This window comes from Cavia porcellus, unplaced genomic scaffold, assembly GCF_034190915.1.
Source record: "Cavia porcellus strain 051 isolate PalLab524CR breed Dunkin Hartley unplaced genomic scaffold, mCavPor4.1 scaffold_1, whole genome shotgun sequence".
Classification (NCBI taxonomy): Eukaryota; Metazoa; Chordata; class Mammalia; order Rodentia; family Caviidae; genus Cavia; species Cavia porcellus.
In genome coordinates, this window is record NW_026947484.1 from 201,441,628 (window position 1) to 201,457,232 (window position 15,605).

The following is a 15,605-nucleotide window of genomic DNA, read 5'->3' on the forward strand; positions in this document are numbered from 1 at the left end:
TGTGCAGAACCTATCTGCCTAGGTACACAGCCTCCAACTCAGGAGTTTACCTGTAATATGTGCTCCCGGGCCAGTCCTGGGGGTTAGGAAGATGGAGGTGCCACGAAGGGGTGACCCATGGCTGCAGCACCGGTAGAGGAGGGCATCAAGGTCTGAGGCTAAGCAGAAGGAAGTCCAGTGATGAAGACTGTTCCAGGGAGGCAGGCGTACCTTGTCCTTCAGGGTGAGGCCTCCACCAGTGTCTAGTGGCCTTTGCCCAAGTACCATGCTCTCATACATGTTACACATCTATGCACACTCATAGAGCTCTCACAGTGCATGTACACAAGCTGCACACTCACACATGTGCACATACATATGCACATGCTCACAGTTGCACTCATGGACATGAATGCACACTGATGGTTACACAGTGTCATGTGTGTGCATGCAGGTGTGCACACTCCATGTAATGTAACATGCATACATGCACCAATTCAGCTAGAGGCTCACATTTAGTTACATACTCATGTGCACATGTATACACACATGCACTCACAGCTAAATGTTCTTATATGTGCACATGCACACACCTGCACAGTTACACAAATACTCCTGCAAATATATATGCACACGTAGTTACACATGCCCTCACAGAAATACACTTGCACATTCACTCAGTACACACTCATGTGTACATACATGTACTCTTGGTTATATGCTACACACAGGCACATGCATACGTATACACACATGTATATGCATGCATATATACAACTACACCTACAGATGTACAGCACTACATTTTCTCATATACCCTACATGCACACATGTGCATGCATGCATCTGTATATGCACATGTATGTACACATTCACATATATGTAAGTGTATACTCATAATATGCACATCACAGTACACACACATGTCCACAACACTCATACTCCTGCAGTGCTGAAGCTGCTGTCCCCTAACTATAGAGTGACTAGAAAAGAGGTTGTTTCTCTCTACCTCTCACAGGGCAGAGGGGCCATCAGGTGATCAATGTACTGAGCACTTCCTGTGTCCCAGGGTCTGTCCAGGCCCTGCCATGCATGTGCATGAACTCCCTGCACCTCCACCACAGCCATGAGTATTGTCCCCATTTTGTGCACAAGGACAACAGGGTCTGGCTGAAGTGATTTGCCTGCTTCACACTCATTTGCCAAGGACAAAGTTGACCCAAAGCCACACCCTTCTTCCACCAAGCACCCCTAGATTGTCCCATGCCTCAGTCAGAGGGCCCACACTGACATCTCTACAGGGCGGGCCCCAGACCAGCCAGTCAGTCTGTCAGTGCAACTCAGGGTGACGGCTGGGAGGGGGAGGTCTGCACTTGTCCCAGCACTTCCTTGGAGACCTTTGCTCTGTTCTCCTTGGGGAGCTCAGGCTAACTGGCCCCCGGCTTACCCCGCAGTAGGAAGGAAAGGCCTCAAGGGCAGACTGCAGAACTCCCAGGCAGTTGGGACACCCAGGTGTGCCCCTGGGAGAGGGCTACAGACAAGCTAGCATCTCCCCTGGTCACCGGCCCCTCAGAGGACAGCAAATGGAAAACACCCAGTGGTGAGATCCGGAACAGCAACCACTCCTGAACCTGTCTGTTCATTCGTTCATTCATTCATTCATTCACTTGTTCATTCCTTCATCTGCTCATTCATGCATTTCTTCATTTGGTAGTTGTTTATTAAGCAGCTGCTTCCTGCCAGATACCATACAACTTGATGAGAGTGTAGTCTCTATGGTTCCCAATAAGTGCCATAATTGAGCTTGGTCTAGAAAGGAGGAGGGTGGGGGTGAATTCATTGCTCCAAGGATGCAGCACTGTGTCCAATGCATGAACATTTTATGGTACCTAAACCACTGTCCACCTGACTGTCTGGAACAAGTACCTTGTGGCTGTGATCTCTGAGCACTGACTTCTCAGTGATGCATTGTGCCCTGCCTCCAGCAGCTGTTAACTGCCTTGCATGGAGGCTGTCCTGCTCCTCATTGTCTAAGTGATGTAACATTTGGCCCATGACCTCCTGGGTGAGGGGGACAGAAGCCACTTGCTTCACAAGATGGCAAAGGGTACAATGAAGACCCACTCTCGTGCAGGCCTGTTATCCTATGCCAGCTGCTGTAGCCTCCTGTTCCTGTTTTCACCCTGCACCAGTCTCTGCTCCTGTTCACAGAGAATCCATGCCCTAGAAAGCAGATGTGCGTTCCAGTCTTTCCTGCAGACTCTGCTGGAGCACTGGAGGGAGTTCCTTCTTTCATTCCTCACAGCTGAGTCACCATCATGTTACTCCTGAGTCTTCTTTATGGCTTGACCTTTGGGCAGCCCCCCTGCATTCCATCTGCATCTGCTCTTTGAAGGGGAGTGGATCCCTGGGTATCATCCTCTGCCCCCCACACACACACACACCAGCAACTGCCCAAAAGACCTCCCTACTCATGGCCGTCCAGCTGTCCTCACAGCTGCTACATGATCACAGCTTTCTCTGTATTGTCTCATCTGCTGGAGCAGATAAAGGAGTGCATCTGGGGTTACAGGTTCAGGAGAGGGCCAAGCTAGGGCCTCCTGCAGCTCTGAAGCTGAGGGGCATGACCTTTGATGGATCAGCCCATGCCTAGTAAAAGCTTGTCTCAAGCCAGGTAAAAAATGGAGCCAAATGCATAGCAAAGTAAAGGGCAGGGAGACACAGCTCTTCTGGTTGAGCACATCTGAATCACTGTCAGTGCCACCACAAATAAGCAGGGGCAGAGTTCCCGCTGTCTGCACTTATTTGGTCCCATCTTGTGAGTTTACATGCTCCAAGTTTATACACATAAATGTCAGTGCCAGGGCTTAAAGGTGGTTTCTTCATTGTCAGCAAGACCCAGGCCACATGTGCCCAATGTGTCCCCAAAGTGGCTGGCATCAAAAATGCCTGCATTACCAGGTGTGTATGCCTATAATCCCAGCTGGGAAGCTGAGGCAGAAAGATTGCCATGGTCACCCTGAACTGTATAGCAAGACCTTGAATTAAAACAGACAAATAAAAAAATGATAACCTATCTCGGCTTCCACTGGAGCAGTGGACCACTGAAAAAGGACACACCCCATCCAACTGGGATGTGGAGTGAGGGTGCAGAGAGCAAAGGGGTCACCTTGCTGTCCCCACATCTGCAGAGCCCTGGCAAAGTGAAGACACTGTGGGCTGAGGAGGGGCAGCATAGCTGGGGAATATTCGTCACTTCTCAGCTCCCTTGGAGGCCAGAGTCTTCATTGTTGGGAGTAGCGGGGTGGGGCTGGGCCCTCTTTTCTCTAGACTTTACCTGGGACCCCTGCCCCACACACCACTTGCCCAAGGAGGGAATAGAGGGCCCTTGAAAGGGCCTGGAGCTGGCACTGGGCTGGGCTCCAGCCGTTCTCAGACTCCAGAGAAGCCAGGAGGCAAAGGTGCTCAGGACAGCAGCGGGCGCCCTGCTGACTGTGGGCCTGACCTGCAGGTGTGGGCACATGGCAAGAGCAAGAGTGCAGGTCCAAGGGACAAAATATTTTTAAAGAGGAACAGGATGGATTATAAAAGTAACATAGATGTGTGTATGGAAATGCATACTGTGCTGTCGGTCGTCTTGCTGATTTGTAGTTGGAGGGTTGTTGAGGGAGGTTTTGTCCCTCAGACTTCCCAGATTTTCCACAGTGGGTAAATGTTTTCTACCCAGACAGAAATTAGCATCCAGTTTTTTAAAAGAAGATGTCATCAGACATGATTACTGACCAGTTTTTAGGAAGCAAAATAGGAAAGTGTGTCACAGATCATTACAAAGCCCTCGGCATCCGTTTTCCGTGTGACAGTGCCAACCTTGTGGAAGTGTCCTCTTGTGTGAGATCAGACTGTGACAGGAATGGTGGAAAGAACAGGAGAGAGGTGGCCTCAAGGACCCAGTAGCAGTGGAAGCCCTTACAGTGGGACAGGGAAAGGGAGAGGGGAAACAACCCATACCCTTATCTGACGCAGAAGGGCCTTTTCTTGCGGGGACCTGGTCAGAACTCACTGAGCCTGGAAGGAATCAAGCTAGCTGCACAGAGGGCCATGGCACAGTGGAACAGGGCACAGTGGTCATCTGACGGGGAAGAGCTGTGTTGCCTGCAGGTCCAGGGGTGGCTCCTATAGGAGATGGCTGCTGAGGTCCAAGGGCACTTGGTAAAGAGGACCCTGGTGAACCTTCGGGGGCATCCTGGGACCCAAGGGGCCTGTGAGCTCTGAACCATGTCCTGGATGGGAGAGGTGGCCAGGAACACTCAGTCTCTCTAGGAGTCCCATGTGGGAGAGAGAGGTGAGCCCTGTGACATGTCCTGTTTTCTTGAGTTCCCAGTGTACCTCTGCAGCAGAGGCATGGCCAGTAGGTCTAGGGGGCCTGGGTCTAGGCCACCTGTGCTAGCAGTCCCCTGCACAGCATCATCCTCTGAGACTCAGTTCCTCAGTGTGCAAAAGGGGTGTGCACCATGCACACTTAGTATGCAGGTGGAGCTGCTCCATGGACGAACCAAGGTGGGGGCTTTTAATTAGGAGCTTCCCTTTTGACACCTCTTACCAGCAAGAAAACCACCTACGGACTCAGGCTGGGCAAGGGAAGGAAAATCTCCCCAAGTGGCAGTTCAGTCCTATGGGCAGACTGGGAAAAAAGCACTATCCTACGAGTGCCCAGGATGGCCTCTAAGAGGCACCGCCGGCAGTTGGCCCCGTGGCCAGCAAGTGTTGAGGTGGTTGGCTGAGGCAATTCCTGCTCCTTGGGAGATTTCCTGGTGGTCTCAGCCGGTGGAACCACCCACTGTCCTCAGGGACACATCAGGAAAGTGGATGGCTGGTGGCGACTGAGTACCATGCCTGCTACTCCTGAAACAGTTTCACAAGATGTGTGTTCCCTTCCTGGGATCGAAGAACTTGGTCAGTGCCCCAGGTTTGCCAGGGCTCAAGATGGCTCTGATCCCTGAAGCCTGCAGTATTTGGGGAGAATTAGGCCACGCTCTGGAGCACAGGTCCCCTCAGTTCCAGTGCAGCTGTGTGCACAGCTGAACGAGGGTGATTCACAGTGGGCCTTGCCATTTGCACACCGTTGAGCCTCCCAAAGCTATCACCTGGCAACCAAACCTCCAACAGGTGAGCCTGTGGGGGACCACTTTGGATCCAAGTCATAACACCTGTCCTTGGCCATGGCAGTCAAGGCTGGAAGCCCAGCCAGCTGCTTTTCCTTGGGGAGCTGAGAACCCCTGCCCACAGCTTCTCTGACCAGGGTCTTTATCTCCTCCAGAGCCAGGGCTGAGCTGTGGCCAAGTCTCTGCCTCACTGTGTCTGTCCTTCCCCCTGAAGCCTTCTCTACCCCTGTCCTGCCCAACAGACCAGATTCTGGGCTTCTCAGCACACAGAGGAGACTGGAGATGCCACACAGCACCCAGGTTTATGTGAGGTGGCTTTACCAAGCCACTGAGCCTCACTGATCTAGTTCTCAATGACCAGAATGGAAATCACGTGGATTTGTATTTCTCCTGCCTGCTTAGCTGTCAGAAGGCTGGGGATATGCAGGACAAACATGGTTCCTAGGGGCCTATCTAGGAAACCTACTCCTAGAGACATTTTTCAGAGAAAGATGGGTGGCTCGCAGAGAGTAAAAGACCTTTAAAAAGCTCAGCAGGAAGGATGTCCAGTGCCCAGTGGAATTCAGGTGGTGCTTCCTGCCTCAGGATGAGGGTGAAGCATCAGGAAGTGGCCAGACAAGCCATAGTGGGATTAGCTTCGCATCTGGATCTTGTGGGTACAGGTAAACACCACTGAAAAGTGTATCACCTGGGCCCTGCCACAGGTACAGCCTGCCAGAGTTCTGCAAACTTGAGATAGGAGGACGGGTGGAGAGCCCAGCTTCTGCTAAGACCAAGGTTCCTGAGGCCTCAACACAATTGCAAGCCAATATTTCTCTCAGCTTCTGTGCTCCCTAGGCTCACAGCGAAGACTTGGGGCTTCATGAATTCTAACTCTCAAATAGCAGTAACCTATTGTGTACCTAACAGACAATGCCTTGCCTAATCTTAGTGATCATGCAGTTGGTGACTCAAGCAGTGCCCTGGCTGCTTCTGCAGCCCCTCCCATGCTTCCTCTTCCTAGTGCTGTGACCTTGGGCAAGTGACTTCACCTCTGCAAGCCTCAGATGCCTTACCCATGAGACAGGAATAATAACAGTGCCTGCCTCACAGTGTTACACGGTTAAGTGTGCTAATAAGCAAATCCTGCTGAGAACATTGCCTGGCACCCATCATTCTATCACTACCATCCTTGATTTCATCATTTCACCACCACCATCATCACCACCACCACCACCACCATCATCTTGGGATCCCTGTGTAACTGGGAACTGGCTGCCAGTCAACATCCTAACTGGGGAAAACTTTCCTTGTACTCCTGGTCTGGGTGGGCCTCAGTTGCCTGCTAGCACCCTCCATGCCCAGATCCACCCTGAAGAGGCAGCAATCAGTGGGACCCCTAAGGACACATGGTGTTCAACTGTGGTCTCAGAACAACGCTAAGACCAGTGCCTGAGGCTCTGGAGTAGGACCCCTTGAGAAATCCGTGATTCCTAGCCTTTAACAGATAGCACTGCCCACACTGATTGCATTTGCTGGTCCAGAAAATTCACCTAAGAAAGCAGGGAAGGATCAGTCCATCTGGCTCCCATGACTGAGGCCCCTCACAACTCTGCTCTGATGTCAATCAACCCCTCCAGGCTGCCCATCACAGCCTCCCCAGCTCACAGCAACAGAAGGATGGCCACCACCCCGCCAGTGCTCCTGAGGGCTGACCGCCACATAGCTCCTGAGAGCAGGTCTGGCTTCCAGCATGGAGCTCAGGCAGGCCATTGGCTGGCCTAAGGGTGGACACTCAATCCCACCTCTAATGACAGGCCAGTGAGGTGGGACATGTGGCTCCCCCACCTCCTTGGTCTCAGTGTTCTCATCTAAAATGCTGTGAAGGTTGACTGTACCTTTCCACCAGGCTGGTTGGATTAGTGTACAAAAGCACTTAAGTAGTACATAGTAAGCAGGTGACAAGAGCCATCAGCTGTGATGTATGGGACAGCGAAAGCGCCTAGGAGAATACCACAAGGAGGAAGACAAGGGACCTTGGAGCTGGCAACCCACGAGACCCTCATGCCTAAGGACTTCATGGCCATTTGGCCTCACAGACACTGGCACAGCCCAGTGAGCATGAGCAGTGGGCTGAGGTGCCCAGCGGAGCTGCCTTTTAAGTAGGATCCCAGGGAGACCCAGGCTGAAGTGAGACGTCGACCAGGCCACAGAGACAACCAGCCATGTGTCTCCGTGGTCTTTCCGTGAGCAATTCCAGCAAGCCAGTATCTCTGCATCGCCAGATCCCTACGTGTTATGCTGGAACAGTGTCCACTTACAGGGCAGGCCTCACTGGAAGATGCAGTTGCAGGCTTTCCACAAATACCTGTTCTATCAACATCTACTAAGTACACAGCCATGGCTGCCATGTGAGACCATGATGGGAAGCAGGTGGCAGCACAGCCCCTTGCCCTGTCTGAGGAGTGACCATGGCTGCATACTGACCTGTCATTGCACTGTCCTGGGGTGACAAGTACTCACAAGGAGGCAGAGTGAAGGCTAGAGGACCAGCGCAGAAAAGAGAGGTTCCCCTCTGCTCCAGATGGCAGCAGCTCAGAATGGGAGTCCAGGTCAGAGTCAGAGGAGACGTCACAGAGGACATCACCACAGAACTCACCCTCAGACCCCACTTGTAAAAATCCTTGTAATGGCTGGGAAGGAGAGCTGCCCTGAAGGCTGCCTGTCACCAGTGCCCCAGTGACATTGCCCAGCTTAGGATGACACTTGAGTGCTGCTGCCACAGTTGGGAGCTTACTCAAGTCTGAGGTCCCAGCAATTTAGAAATGAGCACTGGCAGCATGGTTCTCTGGGCAGCGACTCATCCGCACACTGTGTTCCGGCTTGGGAATGGCAGCTGGCTAGAGTGAAGCATAGCAGGGCCTCTCAAGTGTGCCATAGTTTGTGGTAGGTAGGCATCAGTCTGGGGCCATCATGAAATGCATCACAAAGAGACCCTGGGGGACCAAGTACACGCTGTAGCGCCCCGTCACCTAAAGAGGAGCTGTTGACAGAAGGGGAGGGTCCTGGAGCAGCCATCCCAAGTTACTAGCAAGGCTCCACTGGACAATGGGCCCAAGATGGCCATCAAGAACACTTCTTTCTTGGCTGGAGGATGGAGGCCCTCACTCAGCAGTGGTGTGAAATACCAGCTGTGACAAGCGAAGATGCCCCCACACCACTCCCAGAGGCAGCATCCCAGAGCTGACTATAGACAACATAGGGAACATTTACTTGGGAAGGGCCTCATCTGACTCTGCACAGGAGGCTACATCACCATCTGGCCATGGGGTTGAACCGGCCATAGTGGAGGGGTGGAGCACGCTACAGGACTGGGCAGGATTCCACTTGGGGACACAGGAAGTGATTTCTAAGACAGGAAAGGATGAAGAGGAGAGGGAAAAGGGGTACCTCACTCCAAAGAGGTGGGGCAGGAATCTGCATGCTCCCCTGGAAAGGCTCATGCTGGGGCACGGGAGGGAGAAGAGCCAGACAGAACCCATGAGAAGGACACAGAGCATGGGCTGTTGGATGCTGTGCGGGTCACAGAGCCAGTCTACAGGGCAGCTGGAGCCAGCAAAGGAGTGTGTCCAGAGGAGAGGATACAGCAGACAGACTGACCCAGTGGTGTTCTGGTGAATGGGGTTCCTGCAGATGTCCGTAGGCCCGATGTGCAAGGTTGCACACAATTCTGGGTCTGTGCACACATCCAGTGTGGGCCTACTGTGACTGTATGGGCTGCCCAGCATTTTCCATCAAACATACCAGGCACACACTAGGGTACCTGGGAAAGGGTGATCTTGGATACAGACATGACAATGTACTCCCCAGAGACCTAGAGAATTTCCTGGAGGGCTCTGCTGGTGTGTATTCGCTGATCTGATGGCTCCAGAGTACCAAGAAGTACTTGCAGCTTGAGTGAGAAGCCTGCAAAGGGGAGGGAAGGGGCTGACCCACATTATCACAGGGCTGTCTGGTGTTTCAGGGATGTGGCTGAAACTTGCCCCTTTTCCTCCATAGCAGGGGACGTCTCTATGCCACCCTAGGGCCCAACTGGCGCGTTCCAGTTCGGAATTCTCCCAGAACCCGGAGCTGTGCTTACAGGTACTCATCTATTCCTCTGCTCATGTATTCAGCGAAAACCTTTAGGGTGCTTGTTGAGTTAAAAGTCTGTGTTAGAGGCTATAGAAGGAGACAGAGACAGCCTCTTCCTTTGTGATGCTACTGCCTCAGAGCAGAGGTGTGGGCCACTCTGGGCAACCTGAGTGAGTCATCAGGGCAGCCGAGACTGAGAGAATGATGGGAACTGGCTAGATACCAGCAGAGACGTGGAGGAGAGAAGAATGCACCCACCCATAGAAGGAGCACTGTGAGGCCCTGTGAAGCACGGGGAGCTGGGGACTGAAAGACAGGATGAGAGAAGGGAAGGGGCACATATGAGACGGATGGGGCCACATCCAGCAGGCACAAACATGGTGGCTTGCCCCTCAAAAGCAATGGGAGTGAGGGAAGGGGTCGGCTGTGGGAGGGGACAGTGTAGAGAGTGTAGCAAAGGGAGCGGGGCAGAGGCGGGGCCGAGAGCAGTCAGCCAAAGGAAGACGTGCTGGCCTCCGACGGGGAGGTGGGGCAGCTGGGATGGACAGCCAGGCATGGGGCCCAGAATCGGTGCACTCTGGGGACTGACTGCTTTGTGGGGCAGAGGTGCACAGTAGCAGGCCTGAGAAGGGGCCTCTGGTGCGAGTGAGCAGAAGCACACAGACCTGGCACTCAGGCAGGGCTGGCCTTGCCATGCACTGCTAAGTAATCCCCTGTGGATGGTGCCTGACCCTGGGGGAGAGAGAGAGAGAGAGAGAAAGGGGCCTGGAGGAAAAGGTGTGGGTGCTTCATGCCTCCCTCCTCTACTACCCCACTCACAGACACATGTGTCACCCCACTCCGAGGCTCTGACCAGCCCAAGGAGTAGGTTCAGAGGAAGCCATAAGTGTGTGTCCCAGGAGCAGCCAGGAGGAAGCTGGGATAGAGGTGTCTTCTGGACAGGGCAGCTGCTGCTAGGCTGCAAGCCGGGTTATAGGGCTTTGATCACCAAGTCTAGAGCTTACAGACGGAGGAGGTGGAAGTGCTCAGCTGCCAGGAGCCCTTCCTGCTCTGCAAGGACCTTGGCCTTCCCCTCCTTGGCCTTGCCCAGTACCAGGAGTTCACTTACCTAGGGGAATGCAGCCATGGACTCACTAGTGGGCTCCTAAGGACTCCAGTGGGTGAGAGGGTGCCAAGCTGCAGCTGCTCCGGGCAGTGTCTGACTGGTGGTCTCTCCTCAGCCCCTCCAGCCCATGCACCTGTACCCTGGGAAGCTCGGCAGCTGTGCCCACCATGGAGGGGCCTCTGAGAAGGAAAACCCTGCTCAAGGAAGGCCGGAAGCCCGCAGTAAGTCAGCACGCCTGATGGTGACAATGTGGGCCCCCTCTGAGAGCCTGTGTAAGAGCAGCAGCTGGGAGAACAGGGCCTTTGTTTCTATACTGTAACCTGGGACAGTGACCGGAGCCGCGGAAGACAGGAGGCCAAACTCGAGCAGGATCAGCTCTCAAACTTTATTACGTACAGCGAACCGGACCTAACAAGGTCCGCCACCCTCAACGTTGGTTCCTCTTCCGCCCGTTGGGGGCAGGAACAACCTCTTATAAGGGGAAGCAGTATCCAATCACAGAGAAGCGCGCCTAACAAGCTGATAGGCTAGCGTCACGGGTAACTGGGCAGATATGACAATTTGGCGGGCTTGTTCAGGCCGGGAAGAACCCGGAAGCAGGAAATGGGCGCCATCATAGGCGGCTTCCCACAGGACAGGACTGAGCCGCCTCCTGGAGGCCACATGTGGCAGTGCCTCCACTCAGGGAACACAAGCAATGACCTGGAGGGCAGTTGGAAAACTGGAGGAGAATTTTCAGGTCCTACCACCAGCTGAACTCACATTTCACCAACTCCATGACTCCACGTGACAATCTCAGCCCCTTGCATGACAAGTTGCCCCAGGCCATCTGTGAGCTGCATCTGCAGGCAGCATCTGTCCTGCTCTGGCCCCTGTCTCCCTGTCCACTGCCCACAGGGTGAGCTGGAGAGGCATCTCCTCCCAGTGCCCACCAAGAAAATGCCAAGGCCTGGCCCACCTACCACCTCCATGTGTTCCCAGAGCCCCTGTCTTGAGTTGCCAGTTGACTCTTGAGTGATGAGAGTCTCCCACCCAGATCAGGGGACACTCTGTCACTTAGTGACACCGAGTCCCAATGTATCCTACAGCCTTCTGCAGCATGGGGCTTGTGCCTGTCCTCTTCCACTGACCTGCCCACCTCTCATGGCCCAGAGTGCAGGCCCCAGTGATCCCAAGGCCAGAACCTAAAAGTGTCCTTAAGGCAGCGTTGTCCCAAATGCTAGCTGACTTGAAAGTAGGTAATGAAATCAGGTCAATGGGTCATGACCCATATTTTTTAGTACAGTAGAATGGAAAATTTTCACATGTAGTAGAGATAAATATCATTCCATGAACTCTGTCGCTTCATCGCATGCTTGGGTATCTGTATGCTGTATACCCTGTGGGTCTAAAACCCTTGCTTTCCCTGGTAGCACAAAGGAGCCCTGGGTGGCGATGCAGGGAGCCTGTGCCTTGAAGGCATATCCTTTTCCTGCCCAATGGGGCATTGGCTTTGCCTTTGCAAAACCAAAGCCCAGAACATGGTTTCCCATACCAATGGCCAGAACCTTGGGAATTCTTCCCTTTGCCCTGGAGCAACACAAGCCTGCCTATAGCTTGGCCCTACCAGAGTTCCCACCCCTTAACTCCATCTAGGGCAGCCTGCTGCAGGCATCAAGCTTCTAGACTGTAGCTTAGCACATCTGTATTTTAAGTGCTTTTCCCAGGATTTTCTTGGGCTCAGGTCACCTGACTATGTAGGAATTAGGCCTAAGCATTGGCTTCAACAAAGTGGTCTAAGAAGGAAGGACAACATGAAGAAGTGAGAGAGGCAGGAAGAAAAATCACCTCCTCAATTGTGGGGGGAGAGCCATTGCCAGGGGGGTGGCAAAGGCCAGGGGAGAGAAGAGACTTGAGCTGGCATTGCCAGTGGGTGGCTGCATCTGAAATCAGGATGCCAGGGGCTACCCTGTCCCTCGATGTCATCACTCTGCCTCCCCTTCCTGTGCAGCTGTCCTCTTGGACCAGGTACTGGGTCATACTCTCGGGATCCACCCTCCTGTATTACGGAGCCAAGTCCTTGCGGGGCACAGACAGAAAACATGTAAGTGCCATGAAAAGACCCCCATACTGGAACTTCACCTGGGGAAAGGGCCTCAGGCAATGATAGGGCTGGGGGTGGGAAGGAAGCTCGCTTGGCCAAGTTGGCCTCCCCTGTGAACAGGAAGGCATGGGCCTGGGCCTCCCAGCTGTGTGTTGTTCTCCTCTAGTATAAATCTACACCTGGCAAGAAGGTCTCCATTGTGGGCTGGATGGTACAGCTGCCTGATGACCCTGAGCACCCGGATATCTTCCAGCTGAACAACCCCGACAAAGGTAGGCAGCAGGTCGGGCACCGGGCGCCAGGCTCCAGCAGCAATTTACCCCATCTCCTCTTCTGCCAAGCATCAGGGGCTTCGAGGCTGCTGCATCCATGTGCACTAGGTTTGGGTGTCGCTTGCTATGCCCTCACTAGGCCATGGACCATGACTGAGGTGTCCACTGAGCAGTATGTGGAATGTGTGCCTTACAGAGATCATTTTTGTGGCCTTGCTTTTAGTGCCTGAAATCCATCAGGAGCTATAGCCTCAGGGTGTGGGAACAAAGAACAATTCCAAATACAGCCAGAGCAAAGGGCCAGAAGGGTCCTGGATCCCGGGGCATTTTAGGGCCCCATGACATAACTTGTGCCGTGTCTGCTTCCAGGTCCAAGGCAAACTCAGAACTATGTAATTTCCAAAAACTCCAACCTACCTCTCCTGAGGAGCTTCCTAGTCCCTCCTGGTTCTACATCTCCTTCGTGGCCCTGCTGGGAAGAAAGAGAAGTTCTGAGCACCAAGTGACACACAGAGGCCATAGCTAGTCTCAGTAGCTATGCCACAGAACAAAAACCCAACACTGCTGAGTCTTGGATTCTAGCCAGGGCAACTCACTGCAGCTGAGTCCCTATGTATCTTTCCACATTAACAGGAATGTTCTAGTACAGGTTCGTGCACAGACAAGTTTCTGGGCAGCTTTCTGACATTCAGATTTGAAGCATAGAGATCTGGAGTGGAGACCCAAGATTCTGAAGGTTTGACAGGCTCCCTGTAGGCAGGGTCAGATGATGGTGCTGGCTAGGGGGCCACACTTTGAGGGCCAGATTGCCATGCACTCAGTTGAGAAGCAAAGAAACAAGGTGTACAGGAGCCTAGGAGCTGGGGAAGAGGTAGATGGCCACCCCTGTTGGAATGATCAAGCTCACATACGTCCCAAACACGTCCTCAGCTTGGTTACCACTTGGGTTGGTTTCATTAGGAAGCAAGAAGGCTTGGCCTACACAAGTGTGACTGAGACAACGTGGTCCCATGGACTGTGAGCCATGCCTGGGCCTGAGCCCAGAAGGAAACAGGATCCCTGAACAGAAGGAAATGTGACACAAGTGCTGGCCAGAGTCCATGTGTAGAAATCAAAGAGCTTGGATGAGGAGAGAAAAATCACATCTCTATCTGCAGTAACTTCTTACTCTTTTCGTCATGAGTACAGGTATCAGATGACAAATGTGTTAGCAATACCTAGGATTTCATCCCTGAGGGGCATCATGGATATTTGCCTGTTACACGTGGTTGTGGATATTTCAGAGCATCATGTATGTTCATCTCTCTTTGAAATCACAGAAGACATCAGACAGGCCACTAGATCCGGTTACTATCGTATCAGTATAGTAGCATGCATAGCATTCCAGTACTCAGCTGGTTTTTAGGTAGTTTCCTAACTGTGTTTCAGGATAATTGACTTTCTCTATATTTTATTTTATACGTTGAAAAATATTCTGAGAAGGAGTCTCAAGTTTCCAGACAACAAAGGCTCTGTAGCCCAAAACATGGTTAAAGCTCTAGTTCAGAGACAGCCAGGGAAGCATGGGAGCCACCTACCTGGCATTTCCAGCTCACCTGGGGCTGCTCCTGACCTGCCTTAGTTTAGTCATGCGCGCTCGTGTCTCCCTCCTGCACAGTCGCAGGCTGCTTCTTCGCAGGTGTGTGTGTGTGTGTGTGTGTGTGTGTGTGTGCGCGTCTGTGTGTGTGTCTGTGTGTGTCTGTGTGTTTATATTGGCTGATTAATACTGGAGATGTAAACCCAGGGCTTCACATATGCTAGGAGAAATTTTGTCCCACTGCCATGTGCCCTCTTCTTAACTAATGCTTTCTCTGCCCATCAGGCAATGTTTACAAGTTTCAGACTGGCTCCCGGTTCCATGCGATACTGTGGCACAAGCATTTGGGTGATGCGTGTAAAAGCAACAGGCCTCAGGTAAAGTCTCTTGCTAGAAATCCCCTCCCATTCCAGGGACTCAAGGTCCTTAGGAAACAGGCTCCCTTCTTCCCTCAGAGCCCATCAGCTCTGCTCCTGGGCACTTCTGTGGGTCAGCAGTTTCCTCTGAAGCAAGACACCCCTTGTACAGCCCAGGGCCAGAGCTGGAAAACTCTGGGTCTGGCTCCTGTGTCTTTTCTACTCAAGGAAATGTCACAAAAACACTAATGGGAATACAGGGAGGTGGTGAGGATCAGGTCCCAGCATCTATTGAAGTCATCCCCAAAAAGCTAATATTGCAGGTATATCCCAAACTGACTAAGGGACCTCCCAGCCCACCACCCTTGGAAATGATTGGCAGCTAATGTATTGAAGGCCAACCCAGTGCTGATGAATGGGGGACTCCAGCCCTGCGGGCTTGTATGGGTGTGGGCTCCCTCTGGGCTTGGGATCGCTTCTTCCTCACCCCTCTCCTCATCAGCCATGCTAGCCTCATGCTAAATACTTCACATGCAGGAACCAGCCTGGTCCTCCATCTGGGAGGTAAGGTTCTTTTACTATCTGCATGAGGACTCTGAGGCTCAGAAAGAGGCAGAGCCTCCTTCAAAGTCCCACAGTTAAGACAAAGTGGAGCTGCCTGACTCCTGGTCCTGACCTTGTTCCCCACACTCTGCTGCCCTTACTTCCCCCTTCAGTGGTGCCAGGGCCTGAGGAAGGCAACCCCGAAGGCCAGGCTGACTCCATGGACGTGGCTGTGCCCCCTCAGCACCAGATAGGGGCAGGCTGGAGCTTCCCCTCCCTGCAGCCAGCAGGCAGCACTGGTGTACCTGTCCCTAAGCACCCGTGAGGGATCCGAGGACATCAGGTCCCTCTCCTCAGCCTGTCTGGGAGAGAGCACAGGGCATGGGATAGATGGGGCCACTTGTAGAGGAAGGTCT

At 53.0% G+C, this 15,605-nt stretch overlaps 1 protein-coding gene across 18 annotated transcripts in view; it reads left to right on the forward strand.

Moving 5' to 3' along the window:
- The window catches only part of Ralgps1 (Ral GEF with PH domain and SH3 binding motif 1), a 266,014-nt gene that overhangs the window by 243,138 nt on the left and 7,271 nt on the right, over window positions 1-15,605 (forward strand). For 13 of the 18 annotated variants that reach the window (XM_063227834.1, XM_063227922.1, XM_003470764.5 and 10 more), the window contains 5 exons: window positions 9,180-9,263; window positions 10,475-10,580; window positions 12,350-12,442; window positions 12,609-12,714; window positions 14,576-14,667. In XM_063227834.1, coding sequence (XP_063083904.1) covers window positions 9,180-9,263; window positions 10,475-10,580; window positions 12,350-12,442; window positions 12,609-12,714; window positions 14,576-14,667 — 481 coding nt within the window. The remainder of the gene's footprint in view (window positions 1-9,179; window positions 9,264-10,474; window positions 10,581-12,349; window positions 12,443-12,608; window positions 12,715-14,575; window positions 14,668-15,605) is intronic. The other 5 variants (XM_063227863.1, XM_063227927.1, XM_063227884.1 and 2 more) reach the window with 1 other exon arrangement.